At 33.9% G+C, this 15,354-nt stretch overlaps 1 protein-coding gene across 1 annotated transcript in view; it reads left to right on the top strand.

Moving 5' to 3' along the window:
* The window catches only part of LOC106467414 (prickle-like protein 3), a 150,975-nt gene extending 137,423 nt beyond the window's left edge, over positions 1-13,552 (top strand). The window contains exons 6-10 of the mRNA XM_013927762.2: positions 2,148-2,348; positions 2,873-3,047; positions 5,496-5,665; positions 6,099-6,285; positions 10,996-13,552. Coding sequence (XP_013783216.1) covers positions 2,148-2,348; positions 2,873-3,047; positions 5,496-5,665; positions 6,099-6,285; positions 10,996-11,153 — 891 coding nt within the window. The 3' untranslated portion in view covers positions 11,154-13,552. The remainder of the gene's footprint in view (positions 1-2,147; positions 2,349-2,872; positions 3,048-5,495; positions 5,666-6,098; positions 6,286-10,995) is intronic.
* The last annotated feature ends 1,802 nt before the right edge of the window (positions 13,553-15,354 follow it).

Raw genomic sequence — 15,354 nt, 5'->3', positions numbered from 1 at the left:
TACAGTACGGAAGTAAGGAAAAGTAAGTAATAAACTAATACTACTACTCGTACTAATACATACTATATATATATATATATATATATATATATATATATATATGTGTGTGTGTGTGTTTATTATCCAAGAGACCTGGTCTCAATAGCTAAACTAACTCCCAGTTGTTCAATTGGTAACTACATGCCATCGAGACAACGCTCTGAACAAACCCGAATCTGTCTAGATAATAATTTATTATTTGTGCTTGCTGTGCAGTGTAGGATAGAACAAAAGTTTACAAAACATGTATGTTTTATTAAAGAAAGGATTTTATATTAACTGTCTAGAACTTTATACTTAGTGATATGCGAAATTTAGTGTTGAATTAGTTATTTCGTATTTCGTACAGGTAATTGAGCACTTTGTTAACTCAGTGTTTTCAGATGATGATCTGTACTTTATTCAAACGTTCTTTCATATGGGAAGTGTTTTATTTTAATAGGTATGTGATGATCCACTTTTATTCAGTTGGAATTTTACTATAAACAAATCTAGTACCAACATACACGTTTGCTGTGTTTTGTTGCTCAGTAGCAATAATAAATTTTGGGGAGGTTCTCAAGCACCCATGGGGCTGACGACTATAGCTTAAGCATATAGCAATTTCAGTTTATTTTTATGTACAATGAGGACTTAAATAACTAAAACTGCAAACACCAGGAAACTTCTACGCCCATTTTTCTCGCTGCTAAATGTCCAAATGACCACTAGGTGATCTAACCAGCGAAGTAATGAATGTGTGAAGAATTCGCTTCCTTGTTTGTGTAAGGGTTTTGCTTGTTAGTATTATATCGAGGTACCTTGTTAGAAAGACTTGATGGGAGATAGGTGACGTTATTGATGCCTACTTATGGTAGGAAAACTTTCTCTTTCACTAGAACCACGTTTTATGAACAGTTAAGCTTGAGTAGTCAGCCATACATGTAAAGTAGGTCGCTTCATAGCATCTTTGTGATCTCCCGATGAAAGGAAAAATTAGAGCAATGCTGATGCGGTCTACCTGGCGTGCTTTAAGCAGCCAATTACGGACGAGGCAAATTAAATGAAAAAATTATATTATTAATAGTAAAAGGCTAAAATAAATTGAATGATTCCGCTGTGACATTTTAAACATTATTCCCATCAAATGCTTTTCACAGTCAGAGCACCACACCTATACTGTATAGAAAACATGCAAAAGGTCGCCTGACGTCAGACACCGGAAGAAAGCCTTCAGCACGCGCTACAAGAACAGGAAGAACACGTCGTTGGGTGATTACATGCTAATGGCATTGCTAATAGCCTCTGGTAAGCTCACGACAGTGTTGTAAACGTCGTGATTAGCTATGGATGTATAAACGAACTGGCTTTAAAACCCATTAGAGGTACCAAGAGTGACTGAGTAGAACTTTAATTTAAATACACACACTGATGTACTAGAAAAGAGAAATTCCGCAATAGGTTGTAAAGAAAGAATATGGCGCAGTTAGTTTTAAAGGATGGTTTTCTTTAAAATATCTACGCATGGATTAGTGTCCACACGTTAACGAATTAAAATTGTATTTGTCACAACACCTAATGAAGGTCGGCTGACGAAACAGCAACTGAGACCCATAAAAAAAACAATATTCTATTATATTTTAGACAGCCTTAAAGACAAAAGATGCGAATACCTGTCGAATACTGAAAATCTTAAAAACATGTATACAGATATCTGCCACACACTGGAAGTCTTAAAACACACATGTTTAAACATCTGCCACGACCAATAATGGGGACACTCGTAAGCATATTGTGATAAAAAACATCAAATATTTTTTTTTATGTTATTATTGTATCTCTTGATAAAATTACTTGGCTAGAAAACAGTTATTACATTTTGCCTGCGAGGGTTGTTTCTTCGGGATCCAATCATGTTAAAAATAGTCTTTGTTACGCAGGAAGTAAAAAAGGTGTTATCATTTTAGGGATTATTCATCTGTGTATTTAGTTCGAAAGGCAGTAGACAATTTGGGCATTGCTAACTATGAGAAACAATGTATTCTGGTTCTCAGATAAGGGTATTTTTACTACTTTTCAAAATGTGTAGTCATTGTTTTATGACATAACCTGCATCTTACTTCATCTAGCTTATCTTTTCCGGAGAATACACGAAAGCGATGTCCAAAGACTGGCATTCCGGACATTTCTGCTGCTGGCAGTGTGACGAATCCCTCACCGGACAGCGTTACGTTCTGAGAGATGAACACCCTTTCTGTGTCCGCTGCTATGAGCAGGTTTTTGCCAACACGTGCGATGAATGTAATAAAATTATCGGAATAGACTCCAAGGTATGATTTAACTTCAATATGACCTACAGCCATCTAGTGGACGATTGAAAAAAATGTTGTACATTAAGTATTTGGTAGTGAATAAATTTTATATAAACATTATTCGGTACATTATTTCATACAAATAATTGTAACATTTATCTAACTTTTTTTTTACCTGCAATCTGTATAACAAAAAGGGGCAAGCCATAATTCTATTAGCATCATGTTGCAGCCTCTCAACCAACAGTAATAGAACTGAAACAAACAAAAAACAACAGTAAATTTATCGTGTATTTAAGTGTTTTGCAGCAAAATTATATAATTACATTTGTTGATACATAGATATAAATGGTTAAATGTTTCAGATCTTGTAAGAAACCCACCATAATTGCAAAATTTTTAAAAATTGCTGTAAATAAGAATTTACTTAAGGAGAAACACAATACAAACATAGTGTTTCTTAAACCACTTTTGAAATGTTTCAAGTTAGTTGCATTTGCAAAACAGCAGTACACTATAATCTAATTGTTAAAACCTTCCAGGATTTGTCGTACAAGGAGAAACACTGGCATGAGTCCTGTTTCCTTTGTAGCAAGTGTAAAGTTTCCTTGGTTGACAAACCCTTTGGATCCAAGGCTGATAAAGTGTACTGCGGGAGCTGCTACGACGCAGCTTTTGCTACGAGATGCGACGGATGTGGGGAAGTCTTTAGGGCAGGTAAGGTCATAAAAAAGAAGTGTGAGTAAAGGTCATGTACTTGAAACAAGGGTCGTTTGTTAAAAGAGTAGAGGCTGAAGGTCACATAATCAAAATACAAATTTTTAAGACAGATAAGGTAAACGCAATGTGGTTAAGGTTGAAAATTTTGGAAATGGTACAATCAAAGGCTATATAGTAGAGAGTGGTTAAAGAGGATTAGAATAAAGATCATTTAATGAAGAGTCGTTTCAATGGATAATAACAAAGGCCGTTGTTAAGTTTTTATAGGGCTGAATTCTTTACAGTAGGTGTCTATGACTTGGTGATAAATTTCAACAATAAACGGACAGCACACAATCCACTTGTTTTAAAATAATATATATATATATATATTCAAAACAAGTCAAATGTACGTACAAAAATTCGTTGCACTATTGTTTACCACAGTTGAATTTAGCTATAGCTTTAAACAATTCTTTTCTTTTTTTTTGTCAAAAGTCCACACAGGCTGGTTCAATTACTTCAGACCATTCATTGGCAATATAAATTATTATTCTCTATCTCTGTCGTTACAATACAAACTGTTAAACTCTCACTTTATAAATCGCCCGTTACGGATAAGCTAACAATCAGACAGTCTAACTTCACTTTCACAACTAAACTTTTTTCTGTACTTACACGTATTTATAACAAGCAATATAAAGATCTAGAAATATATAGCCCTCTAGTAACAGAAAATATTAAACATAAGGAGAGAAACTTAGACGCTTCGAGTAAGATGACGTCAACAATATTACAAAAGCCTAGTACAACAATTACACTACAAACACAATGTACGACTCGTACAGAGCTACGTAACAAAACTTGTCATAACTATAGCTTTTAAAATAATTAACTTTTAACACTCTTGTTATGAAAACTAACTAATCATTAAATATTAAACCAATAAATAACGTATAATAACTCTTAAACTGAACAGTCTTGTATATCCAACAGCCGTATTCGTAGGTCTTTTGAAATAGTTAATATCAAATTTTGTTTGAAATAGAAAACTGTCAGAAATGTACAGTATTGGAAATAATTATGAAAACAGTGAATTCAATTGGTATAAATGGAATATATTATGGGATTGCACCACTACGTATTGTATGAAAATGAAATACACCAGAATAATTTCACGAGTTTATAGCTTAAATTGTATTGGCTATCACCAACCAATTAGACAGTGCCATACACACTAGAATAATGCCGGAAAGTATAGTTAGTAATACTATTTCCAGTAGTAGTGTGGTAATGTACTCATGGCTCTCAGGACAGAAATTCCACTTAGCAAATGTGCAGAAACCAGCATTTTGACTGATGAAGGCTACTCCTTTCCGTGATTTAATAGAGGCTTCATAGGGGCATGGGAAACTTGTGCTGTTGATAATATATAGAATTAGACACTGATAACTAACATGTTTTATCTTATGTTTCGGCTTTGTATCTGTTACCGTCTTCAAGGAAGTACCGAGAAGGACTATTTTTGCATTATTAGGAGGTTAATTTGATCCTGAATCTTCTCCATTGATGCCTGGTGTGTTATACACAAATTGGCCTCGATGGATGTTTAGTTGCCTGAAAACCACTGATTGGGAGGGATAACCAAAACAAAAGGTTGAAATTGACATAAGACTTCAAACAATAGAATGAATTAAGTTGGAGGTGGATGCATCTCAGCCAGTGGTGTTGGAGATCTATACAAAATTGATGTCACCTTCACTACTGACAAATACATGCACATTCTTATCCATCATGGCATTCCCACAAAAATAAGGTAATCTATGTAGGGCAGGGAAACTTATTTCAGTTACCACCATACATGCAACAAATGTGGTAAAACGATACCCGAAACTAAAAAAAAAAACGAAGAAACCAATATAGTACCCGCAACCATGGCACAAAATCACGATATAAATACTGTTAAAACTGTATGTGTTTATAGAAAAACTGAGAAGGTCAAACGGCAGTCAAACAGCTTGGCTGAATTCTGGGGAATAATACAAGATATTTAGTATAATATTTCACAATCATGCTTTGATAACTTACGGTAGCATAAACACAAGGTGTTAAAAAAATACAAAAATTAGTGCATTATACAACTTACTTTTACTTTGTGTAATAATGTATTATACTAATAAAAAAATTGATCATTTAGTTACAGTTACTCATTGTTTTTAACTTCTTTAGGTGTATCACCTGCGATTTTCCATAATTATTTTAAATACTTTATAATCTTAGGTTCTGTATCTACACAAAGAATCTTTATAGTAGACATGGCCATACCATGCATACTTGAAATAAAGAAGTTTAAACAGCAGTTAAAATTAATAATAATAACTTGTAAAGTACGTAAGACCTTGGGTCATGTGGTAATCAAGAGTAGACAGATGAAATATTATTGGTTTATTTTTCTCTTTCTTCTAGGAACAAAGAAAATGGAGTATAAGGGTCGACAATGGCACGAAAAATGTTTCTGTTGCTGCATGTGTAAAAACCCCATCGGAACTAAAAGTTTTATCCCCCGGGATAACGATATCTACTGCACAGGATGCTACGAAGAGAAATTTGCCACGCGCTGTATTAAGTGTAGTCAGGTATGTTCAGGAAGTAACCTGTCATTTATAAGAAACTAATTTCGAAATTGTATAGTTTCAATTTTGTGTATACATCTTAACCTATTATTTATAACACTTTTGCTTCAGCTGTGCCAGTTATGACATTAAGATGACAACTAAGACGTATAAAATTGATATTTCCAGATTAATTGGCCTGTCATGAATTTTTCTAATAAGTATTTCAGAAGGTTTATTGAGACTTCTATAATACAGATTTAGGAGTAGACATTAGAGACAATATGCAAAAAGCCATTTTTTGAGCATTTGTGTTATTACTTGCTTTCATGGCGGAACTCAACTTGAGCTCAAAAACTATTTTGATATGTTACGCTAGCATCAAACTAATCCTCAAAGTATTAACTTTCAGTTGTAATTGAATTATAATTTGTTTTCCTATCTTTACATTTTTCAGATTATCACGAGTGGTGGTGTAACGTACCGTAATGAACCCTGGCACCGGGAGTGTTTCAGTTGCACTAACTGCTCCGCTTCTTTGGCAGGGCAGCGTTTCACGTCCAGGGACGATAAACCATACTGTGCTGATTGTTTTGGAGAATTGTTTGCCAAGAGGTGCACATCATGTAGCAAGCCAATAACAGGTAGCGTCAGTTATCCTTAATACAACAACTAGACCTACATGACGACGGTCTAACCAAAACGCGTAAAATTTGCTATTGCACAGTTTCACTGACTGTGAGAATGCAGTGCACGACCTCTCATGGTATTAGTAAATATATGTAAAATAATGGGCGCTCGACTCGCAATCTGAGGGTCGCGGGTTCGAATACCCGTCCCACCAAACATGCTCGCCCTTTCAGCCGTGGGGGCGTTATAATGTGACGGTCAATCCCACTATTCGTTGGTAAAAGAGTAGCCCAAGAGTTGGTGGTGATGACTAGCTGCCCTCCCTCTAGTCTTACACTGCTAAATTAGGGACGGCTAGCGCAGATAACCCTCGTGTATCTTTGCACGAAATTCAAAAACAAACAAACAATGTAAAATAACTTTATAAAATTAATTAAAATTAATTAATTAATTAATTTCTAGATTATAGTATTTATAGTAGAGGAAGTAAATGATTTATGAGTGTGATATCTAAATATACTAAGAAATGTAATAATATAAAATGCTAGATATTGTTATTATACACATCTGTTGACATTGAGAAAACGTGGTACACATACTTACACTCAAGGCGGGTTCAGAGTCGTAGCAGTTACCAAGGGCTTTGAGTGAAGAGCTTACCAACGAAATATTTTGTTCCTGCCTCATCACTCGTAACTTAAATTGCCTTCGCTACTTCGGTAACAGACATGACAGCGGCATCCAAGAGCAGCAAAAAGAAAGTAAAACTGCAATAATTATGGAGAACAAGAACGAATAACCTCTCGGAAAATTTAGATGTTCTTTGTCACAGTTGTTTCCAATCAAAAGAAACGTGACTCACAATCAATTTCTAGGACTTAATCTACATCACAAGTATTGAACAATATGCCACAAATGTCGTATTCAAAACCGCCATGTTGAAAGATGAAACAATTGAGTTAAACATTTGTGTTAAACAGAGCGGTGTAACACATGAAAGATGGTTTGTAGTAGATGCTGTACGACTCGGTGCAATTATTGAACAGTAAGTTTGAAGCTGTTAAGTAGGCTGTGAGGTATATAAATCATGGTCTAATTGCAAGCCCGTACGCAGGATGTTTGAAAGGGTGTTTCTAATTTGTGAGATGAAAAGCCAACACATATTGTGCGAAGCTCAATCATCATGTTAATATTACAGGTGTCTGGGGCAAGCCTCCACAGGAAATTTATAAAAAAATTGGTGCTATGAAATTAAAGCTAGGAGCAATTTTGCATGCATTGTAGCTTAAACAATTGCATGGCTATTCACATAAAATCCACAAACATCCAATGAAAAGTCAACAAATCATCATTCTGTTGATAGCAGTGTCATAATGATTATATACTAAAGCTAGTACCTCAACATCCCCAACAAGTCACAGCCATCTCTGTAAAGAATCCGGCCTACGAAACTTGACAGGAGCAATACGGCTTCGGACTTCCAATTACAAAGTGTCAACAGAAATCATTTGCATGCGACTATTTCAAGCCAAAAAAATGCTAATGCTTCAACATAAAAATGTAAACTTTAAATACCATAAGCAGCTGCACTATAATTATATAAGCACAAAAATAGGGGATTCGGGCGAACCTCCTCAAACCCCCCTGTTGCGTACGTGCGTAAATTGTTTCTCTAATTCCATTGTGAGTTTGCTGCAATTTCAGGAAAAGTGTTGCCTTATTTACACATTGCACTAAGAGTAATAGATAATATTGATCAATCGATTCATTATCATTAATAAATGTTGAAATAAACAGAAATTAATTAGTGCTGTTTTTATTTTATGCCATATAGCGTTTGAAATACCACTTTCACGAGTCTGTGATGGACCTCAATCAGTTTTGTAGGGCTAGGAAAAAAACAAAACAAACAAACAGTAGTAGAAAGTACAGGCAACTTAAGGGAAAGAGTTCCGTATCGGGACGCCCCCCTTTTTCATATTGTTTATTTTTAATTTCGTCCAAAGCTACTCGAGGGCAATCTGCGCTAGCCGTCCCTTCTTTAGTAATGATAGACTAGAAGGATTGTTGTGTTTTTAATTATACACAAGGGCTATCTGTGCTCTGCCCACCACGGGTATCGAAACCCGGTTTCTAGCGTTGTAAGTCCGCAGACATGCCGCTGTATCACTGGCGGGCAGACTGGAAGGAAGGCAGCTAGTCAATACCATCTACTGCCATCTCTTGGGCTACTCCTTTTCCCACGAATAGTGGGATTGACCATTATAATGTCCCTCGGCTAGAATGTTCGGTAACGAGGATTCGCACCCGCGACCCACAGATGTATTTTATTTATTACTGGGTTATTTTGTTATATTTATGTTTAATTTTCCTTTTTTCTACTATTTGAATTTTTATATATTTATTTCTTCTTTTTGTTGTTTTTTATTTGTGTGCTTTGTGATTTTCTTCCTATTTTGATGGTTTTCCTGTACATTTTGTTATGTTGACTGGCTGTCTTTTGAACACTGTTATTGTTTTTCCCTCGTTAATAATTTTTTTAGCATAATTTATATTTTAGTTTATGATGCTATTAGACAAAAGAAAAGAGCTAAAATGTTCTAAATTATTTATTGTGATGGTATTATGTTAAGGTTTATGGTGATGTGTATGTGGTTATTATGGCGTTTATAAAGCAGTTGGATTTGTTTTCACAGTGTAATTTTTTTATCCATAAATATCCTGATAGATGAAGTGTGTCATTGGCTTAGCTACAGTATGGTGGCCCCAGTCTTCCCGTCAAAACTGGGTCGTGCAATTTATGCAAACACGGTGAGATTTTTTAAGGAGTGGGTAGGATAAACGTGTGTAAGCGTTATTAGCACTAGGCGTTATAACCTAAGCCCAAGAAACAGCTTCTTAAAAAAAAATGTTTAGAGAATTATTACATTTCGATAAAAATTATGGAGTCGGTATGTACCTAACTTAATCGGACCAAACAGGAAATTATGCTTAGGGATGTTGTATATTATTCCAGTGGCTGGAGTTTTTTGGCTATGCCTGTTTGTTTGCTAGCTGTCTTTTTCTTTCTTTTTTTTTTTTGCTGTCTTGTAGTTTATATTAAAAATGTATCTGTCCAGTGTTTCTGGATTTTACGAAATTTATACTGTGTAGTGTGTGGAACTGGTTGTTTAATGTGCTCTGTACTTTCCAACAGTCTGTTATTACGGGACTTTCTGCTTTTACATGTTTTATAATTATGCTTATTAATGTATCTAAAGTTTTGGCTTTTACCGGTGTTATAAAACCTTGTTTCTCTACAATCCACATTACTCGTACTATTTTTACTATTATATATTTTTCTTTTCCCGAATTCTTATTCATCGATTTCAGTTGTATAATTTCCAGATTTCCAAACTACATATTATGAACCTTAAGTTCGTTTGTGATTTCAGAATGAAGTCCTAAATGTCTCATAAGATTATAATGATCCTCGTTTATTATACTGATTTAAGTTTGTCACATTCTTTTATTGATTGTTTACATCGACATGCTTTTCATGGTGTTTTTTCAATATTTATTTTTATACATGTGGTAAGATTTTTTTTCTAAATCGGAGCTTAAATATTATACTAATTATTATCTTTCCATATTTACTTTATGAAAATCCACCAAAGTGTTATTTATCTTCCCTGTATGATATATGAAATTGGAATTGTATTCTCATTTTGTGGGAAAAACTAACTTTCTATAAAAATGTCTTTCTGTGCCTACTGGGTCCTTTGATGCCTCTTGTCTCGTTCAGGTGAAACTCACAGATGTAGGAACTTGTCAGTTATTTTTAATTGCACTAATCACCATAAATTCTGTGTAAAGAACAGCATTTGATGTGCCACTTAATAAAAAATAAATACCCCAAATTATTTTTCAGTATAATCGGACGGGAGAAGATCTCTGAAATTGTTTTATCAGGAAAAACGAAGAGTTAGAGGGGATCTGATTGAGATGTTTAAGATTGTTAAGGGAATTGATATTGTTAATGTATTATCTTTTCTCGTACTTAATGATGAGAATGGTAGAACTAGAGGACGGTTATAAAGAGCAGGAATCATCTTCAGCTAAGACAACTTTATTTTTCTAACAGAATGGTTGGCATTCGAAATTGGGTTGCTTTTGTATTTGGTGAATGCAGTTAATTTAAAGATGCTTAAGGGAAGGCTTGACAAATATTTGAATGATAAGGGCTGGCTTTGAGTGCTGTATTTTCATTTTAAAATTTAGGTTAGTGAATAGGACGGCATAGATGGACCAACAGATGACTTGTTGTCCTTAAGTTATATGTGTGTGCGTGTGTATATATATATGTATATATATACGTGTATCAGGAGCGAAAATATATGTATTTATAAAACTGTTGACTTGAACATCATTTCGAATGTGTATTTCACATTGTTTAATCGCTGGGTTTGAATATTTTTGTTTTCTTTACCTGAATTTGGGCAATAGTAGTAAATACGTATTTTTAATGCAGTAACGATTTTTCTAGTACTTGTATTTGTAGAAACATTTTTTTTTTCTTAGTTGACTGAATACTTGTGTTTTTACATTTGGTGTAAACAAAAACAGGATTAATGCTGGTTTCTGACGTTATTTTACCAAATGTAGTGAAGGTTTGAAGCTTTTATATTATTGTATGATTGTAAATTAACAGTATTGACACTTTGTTTTACGTCTTTTTTTTGCAGGAATCGGTGGCACGCGTTTTATTTCCTTCGAAGACAGGAATTGGCATAATGATTGCTTCATTTGCGCTATGTGTAACACATCATTGGTAGGCAAAGGGTTTATCACCGATGGTCCCGACATCTTGTGTCCAGAGTGCGCCAAACAGAAGCTTATCTAAGTTACGCTGTCTATTGAGCACCTCGCAAATCTGCCTAAGTGCTTATAGATTTTTGGTGGTTTCTATGTTGGTTTCTTTGTTGTTGTTTGTTTTAAACAGAGTATATACGGTGCTACTGAAATAGCAAAAAAAATGTTTGGATGAGGGATTTATAGTACTAATGAAAAATATACGCTTAATTTCTAGGCTTATCGTTGTTGATGGCTTTTATTTTAATATAATACCACCAACCTGATGTTTGGATTGGTGTTAACTGTATACAGCAATTGTAATATAAATATACAGAAGCTGATATGCTTTTTTTTGTTTTCAGACTTTCTTTTTTGTAACTAGAGAGTAATTTAGTAATATTTTAATTTTTTTGTGGTTTTTTATATTCTTCGTTTGCCTGGGAACAAGTTTACATTGTCAATGTGACACAAGCCTTACAATAAACATGAATTGATATATGTAGATTATATGTAAACATTGTTCCGACGACCGGATTTTATCGCTAAGATGAAAGTTATAAACCTGACAACATGACACGTTATGTGTCTAGTAAACAGTGTCTGCTTCTGGTGGATATTATTATTATGCAAACTATTTAAAGAAAAGTATGATCATTTTGTTATATTATTACTACATCACGGTTTTTACTATTGTTGCCTTTATTCTCAAAGTGTATAGCCTAACGCTCGCTTTTGTAAACATCGTATCTGCTTTTTGTAATTTTGAGGTATTTGTCAGTACTGTTCTACTGTTATTTTCAAAAACCTGGTGAGAACTATTTCGTAGTTAGACCTTACATTTCATGGAACAATATGTTAATGAACAGTTTTCTGACTTTAATGTTGTAACACATATTTTGTTTTCGTGTAAGCAAACTACTTATTTTGCATATAATTAAGTATACACACAGCTATTTACAAATACTCGTGTATCTTTTACTAGACACCAGGTGTCGTTTTGCCTTTAAAAGGACGAATAAATAAAGGTTCACTTAGTAAATAAAAACTTGGTTTTGAGTAATAGACTTTAAAGTAGGTGTCATTAAATGTACATCATTTTGCCGTGAATGACCATCTACTGGCTAAATCCGTTCTCATTAGTCGACTGTTCTTATAAGAAGTCTTGAGAAAAGCCTAGAAACTGTTTAATGAAAATAATATTGCAGTAAGATACTATTACATTCTAATTTTGTTCTAAAAGTAAATTAAGTACTTTATATAAGAAACAACAGCCTTGTTCTACAATGCTAGCAAGCATTTTGTCTTATTAATGTGGTCATAAGGCTTTGGTACAGTAGCGTAACGTCGTATTGTAGCTTAATATTGTGTCTAATAATATTGTAAGTTTCAATTTAATAAATTTTATATTTAATTAACGTTAAGGTATTACTAAACATATTCTGTGATGTATATCATGCATTTTCATTGTTTTTAACGATAATTCGCATAGATAGTATTTTTAATCAATCTAAACGTCTAATGTTCTTCATCAATCCTTTCATTTTACTTTGCTACAATACTGATGCTGAAAATGATTTCCATCAGTTGATGAGTGTCCGCCCGACTATAACCTAAATACCAATGGAGGGCGTGTGTGTTCAGCTTGTTCTATATGTTTAACTGTCGTTTGGTGCTAGATGTGTAGAAGTATTCCGTTCAGTGCCACACTTTCTATATTTTCATACCAATTAAGTAAAGTACAGAAATAATATTAATGTTAAACCCTTGCATATTGTTCATTTCTTACCTGAAGGTGATGAAGCTTTTACTTTATATAATTTCTGTCATTATCTTCGGAAAAGCACTACATTAAATGAATAATTATTGACATTGTTTAGATACTTTTCGTAATTTCGCGGTGTTATTTTTGTTAGTGATGTAGGGTGCCATATTGTGACCCGTAACTAAGAATTTGAGTCCCATTTCATTTTTAACATGAATATAGTATATATTCTTTACTTTATACTTTTATTTTAAAAAGTACACGATCCAAAATTATCATTATTAAATTAATGAAAGAAGTTATGATAAATGTTGTCTTCATGAGGCATGAATAAAAGTTCCCTTTTAATAATTTTATCGGTGAAACGTCCGTTTTAGTAAAAGTTTAAGCTACCTATCAAACTATGCCAAGAAGTCACGGATAATAATAAAATGAATAATAATTTCTGTGTATTTTGAATGTGTACATATAGTGCTTTATTGTTGCAATAGATGGCGTTAGTATAATCACTAAATCCGCTAATTTGTAAGTTGTTTCGGTTGAAAATAAAACTATCTTCAAAAAACTATATATTGAATGTACTAATGAATGGTTTTTTAAAATGTCATTTTATTTAGTTGGAAAATTATTATTGTTGTTAAATTTTTGGGTTTGATAGAGTAAATAAAACCGACATTATTCTGGTACTTGCGCTGTATGTGACTTGTCTTTGCTTAAATTAAACAACGTGTTTTGCATTTAAAACTTGTTCTTATAGGTTAAAAAGATACAAGCTCACAGTTCGATAGAAATTGCAAATCTCGTATTTTTTTCCTATGAACGACTTATGTAAGAGCACGTTACATACCTCGTTGATGCGCCATAATATCTACCTACTCCAATTTCTCTTTAAACATTGGATTCTAGATTCTTTTAAAACTCGATCTACCAACCTCTTTATTAAAGAATTCAAAGCAACCGATTTAAAGAATAATGTAAGTAAAGCAATGGGAATTATTAATTACAAGTTGAGGTATCCGTCCACCATACATGGACCATACATATTTTAAGTATATATACATATTGAGTTTTTAAGCCTTATACAAAGCTTTCGGTGAGGTAATAATGGATACTGTAATAATATGTTAGGCTATAAATAAATTGTATGAAAGTTACGATTTTTGTGTTATTTATAATACCTCAGCATCAGGGTTCACAATTTTTTAAGTTCATAACCCGGACAAAATGGACTGTGCGATGATCAGAGTAACTTTGTAGGAAGAGGTAGCGGACAATGTAGTGGCCGTAAGGGTGCTTTCTGTTACCCGCTTTTAACACCCAGCTCTTAATGTCCTTCCACAGTGTTTCACGAGATTAATTAACTGACGGTCATTGGCCGCAGAAGTGTCTTATGGGCCTTAGTTGAAAGATCACGGGTCAAAGTAGGAAGTTTGTATAATTCAAGAAACAGCTCTTCATATCAGCCTTATGGTGGCTGTTGGAGTAGAAACTTCAGTTGAGTTTATGTACTATTGCAATGGGGGCGGCCATTTTTTCATTGAATTCCTCCATAGAGAGTGCTATGCGCTATCTGAGACATATCAGAGGTTCGTATTCCCTCCTCCTACACTGTGTGTTGATTTATAAAAAAATTAAGTATTTTTGTTTTTTGGTGTAAGGACGTGGCGCCATCTCTGAATGTAATTAACTTAAGTCAAAGATGATAAATGCTCAATAACAGCAATAGTGGGTGTGGAGGGGTTGTGAACCCCTCATTAATATCCCATTATTCCAAACTATCATCTCACAAAATTTGGTTGAGATTGGCCCAGCGACCTAAGAGTAGTTAGATAACGAACAAACAGACAGACACAGATTCTTATGCTTTGTATATGTATGGATAAAATAACCACAATGTCAAAATAAAGAATCAAGATGAAATCACTGAAGCGAAAAATCAAACAAAATTTAATAAATATATCAGCTTTACGGATGTCCAAGATGATATAATACACAGTTACACCAAATGCTCGGTGTCATAGTATGAAAATAAGTCCACAAAAACACACGTTGAATCTTAAAGGTTGCATGAGCGCCACACGTGTCTATTTACTTTATTGTCGAGCAAGCGACAGTGTATACTTTTTAATTTAAAATATATTCAATGTATATATCATTAAACATTTTTGTTTGTTTGTAATTAAGCACAATGGGCTATCTGTACGCTTCCCACAACGGGTATCGAAACCAGGATTCTAGTGTTGTAAGTCCGCACACATACCTCTGTGCTACTGGGGGGGCGAACATTTTTGCAGACGAAGAGATTGAAATATTATAACGTACAAGTTTTCTTAAAGATAAATATAGGTAAAAGTGGGACTTTAAACCAACAAAAAATAATGGAAAAACCAAAAGTAGAGCCCACAGCTAAACCCTAATGCAGACATATTCAGCCCCGTTAGAAGTCCTATCCCAGATATGAATGTCAGTAATAGGACTGATCCAGTGC

Source organism: Limulus polyphemus, unplaced genomic scaffold (genome assembly GCF_000517525.1).
Source record: "Limulus polyphemus unplaced genomic scaffold, Limulus_polyphemus-2.1.2 Scaffold2605, whole genome shotgun sequence".
Taxonomy (NCBI): domain Eukaryota; kingdom Metazoa; phylum Arthropoda; class Merostomata; order Xiphosura; family Limulidae; genus Limulus; species Limulus polyphemus.
The sequence above is the reverse complement of the archived record's forward strand: the minus strand, read 5'-3'. Positions and strand labels throughout refer to the sequence as shown.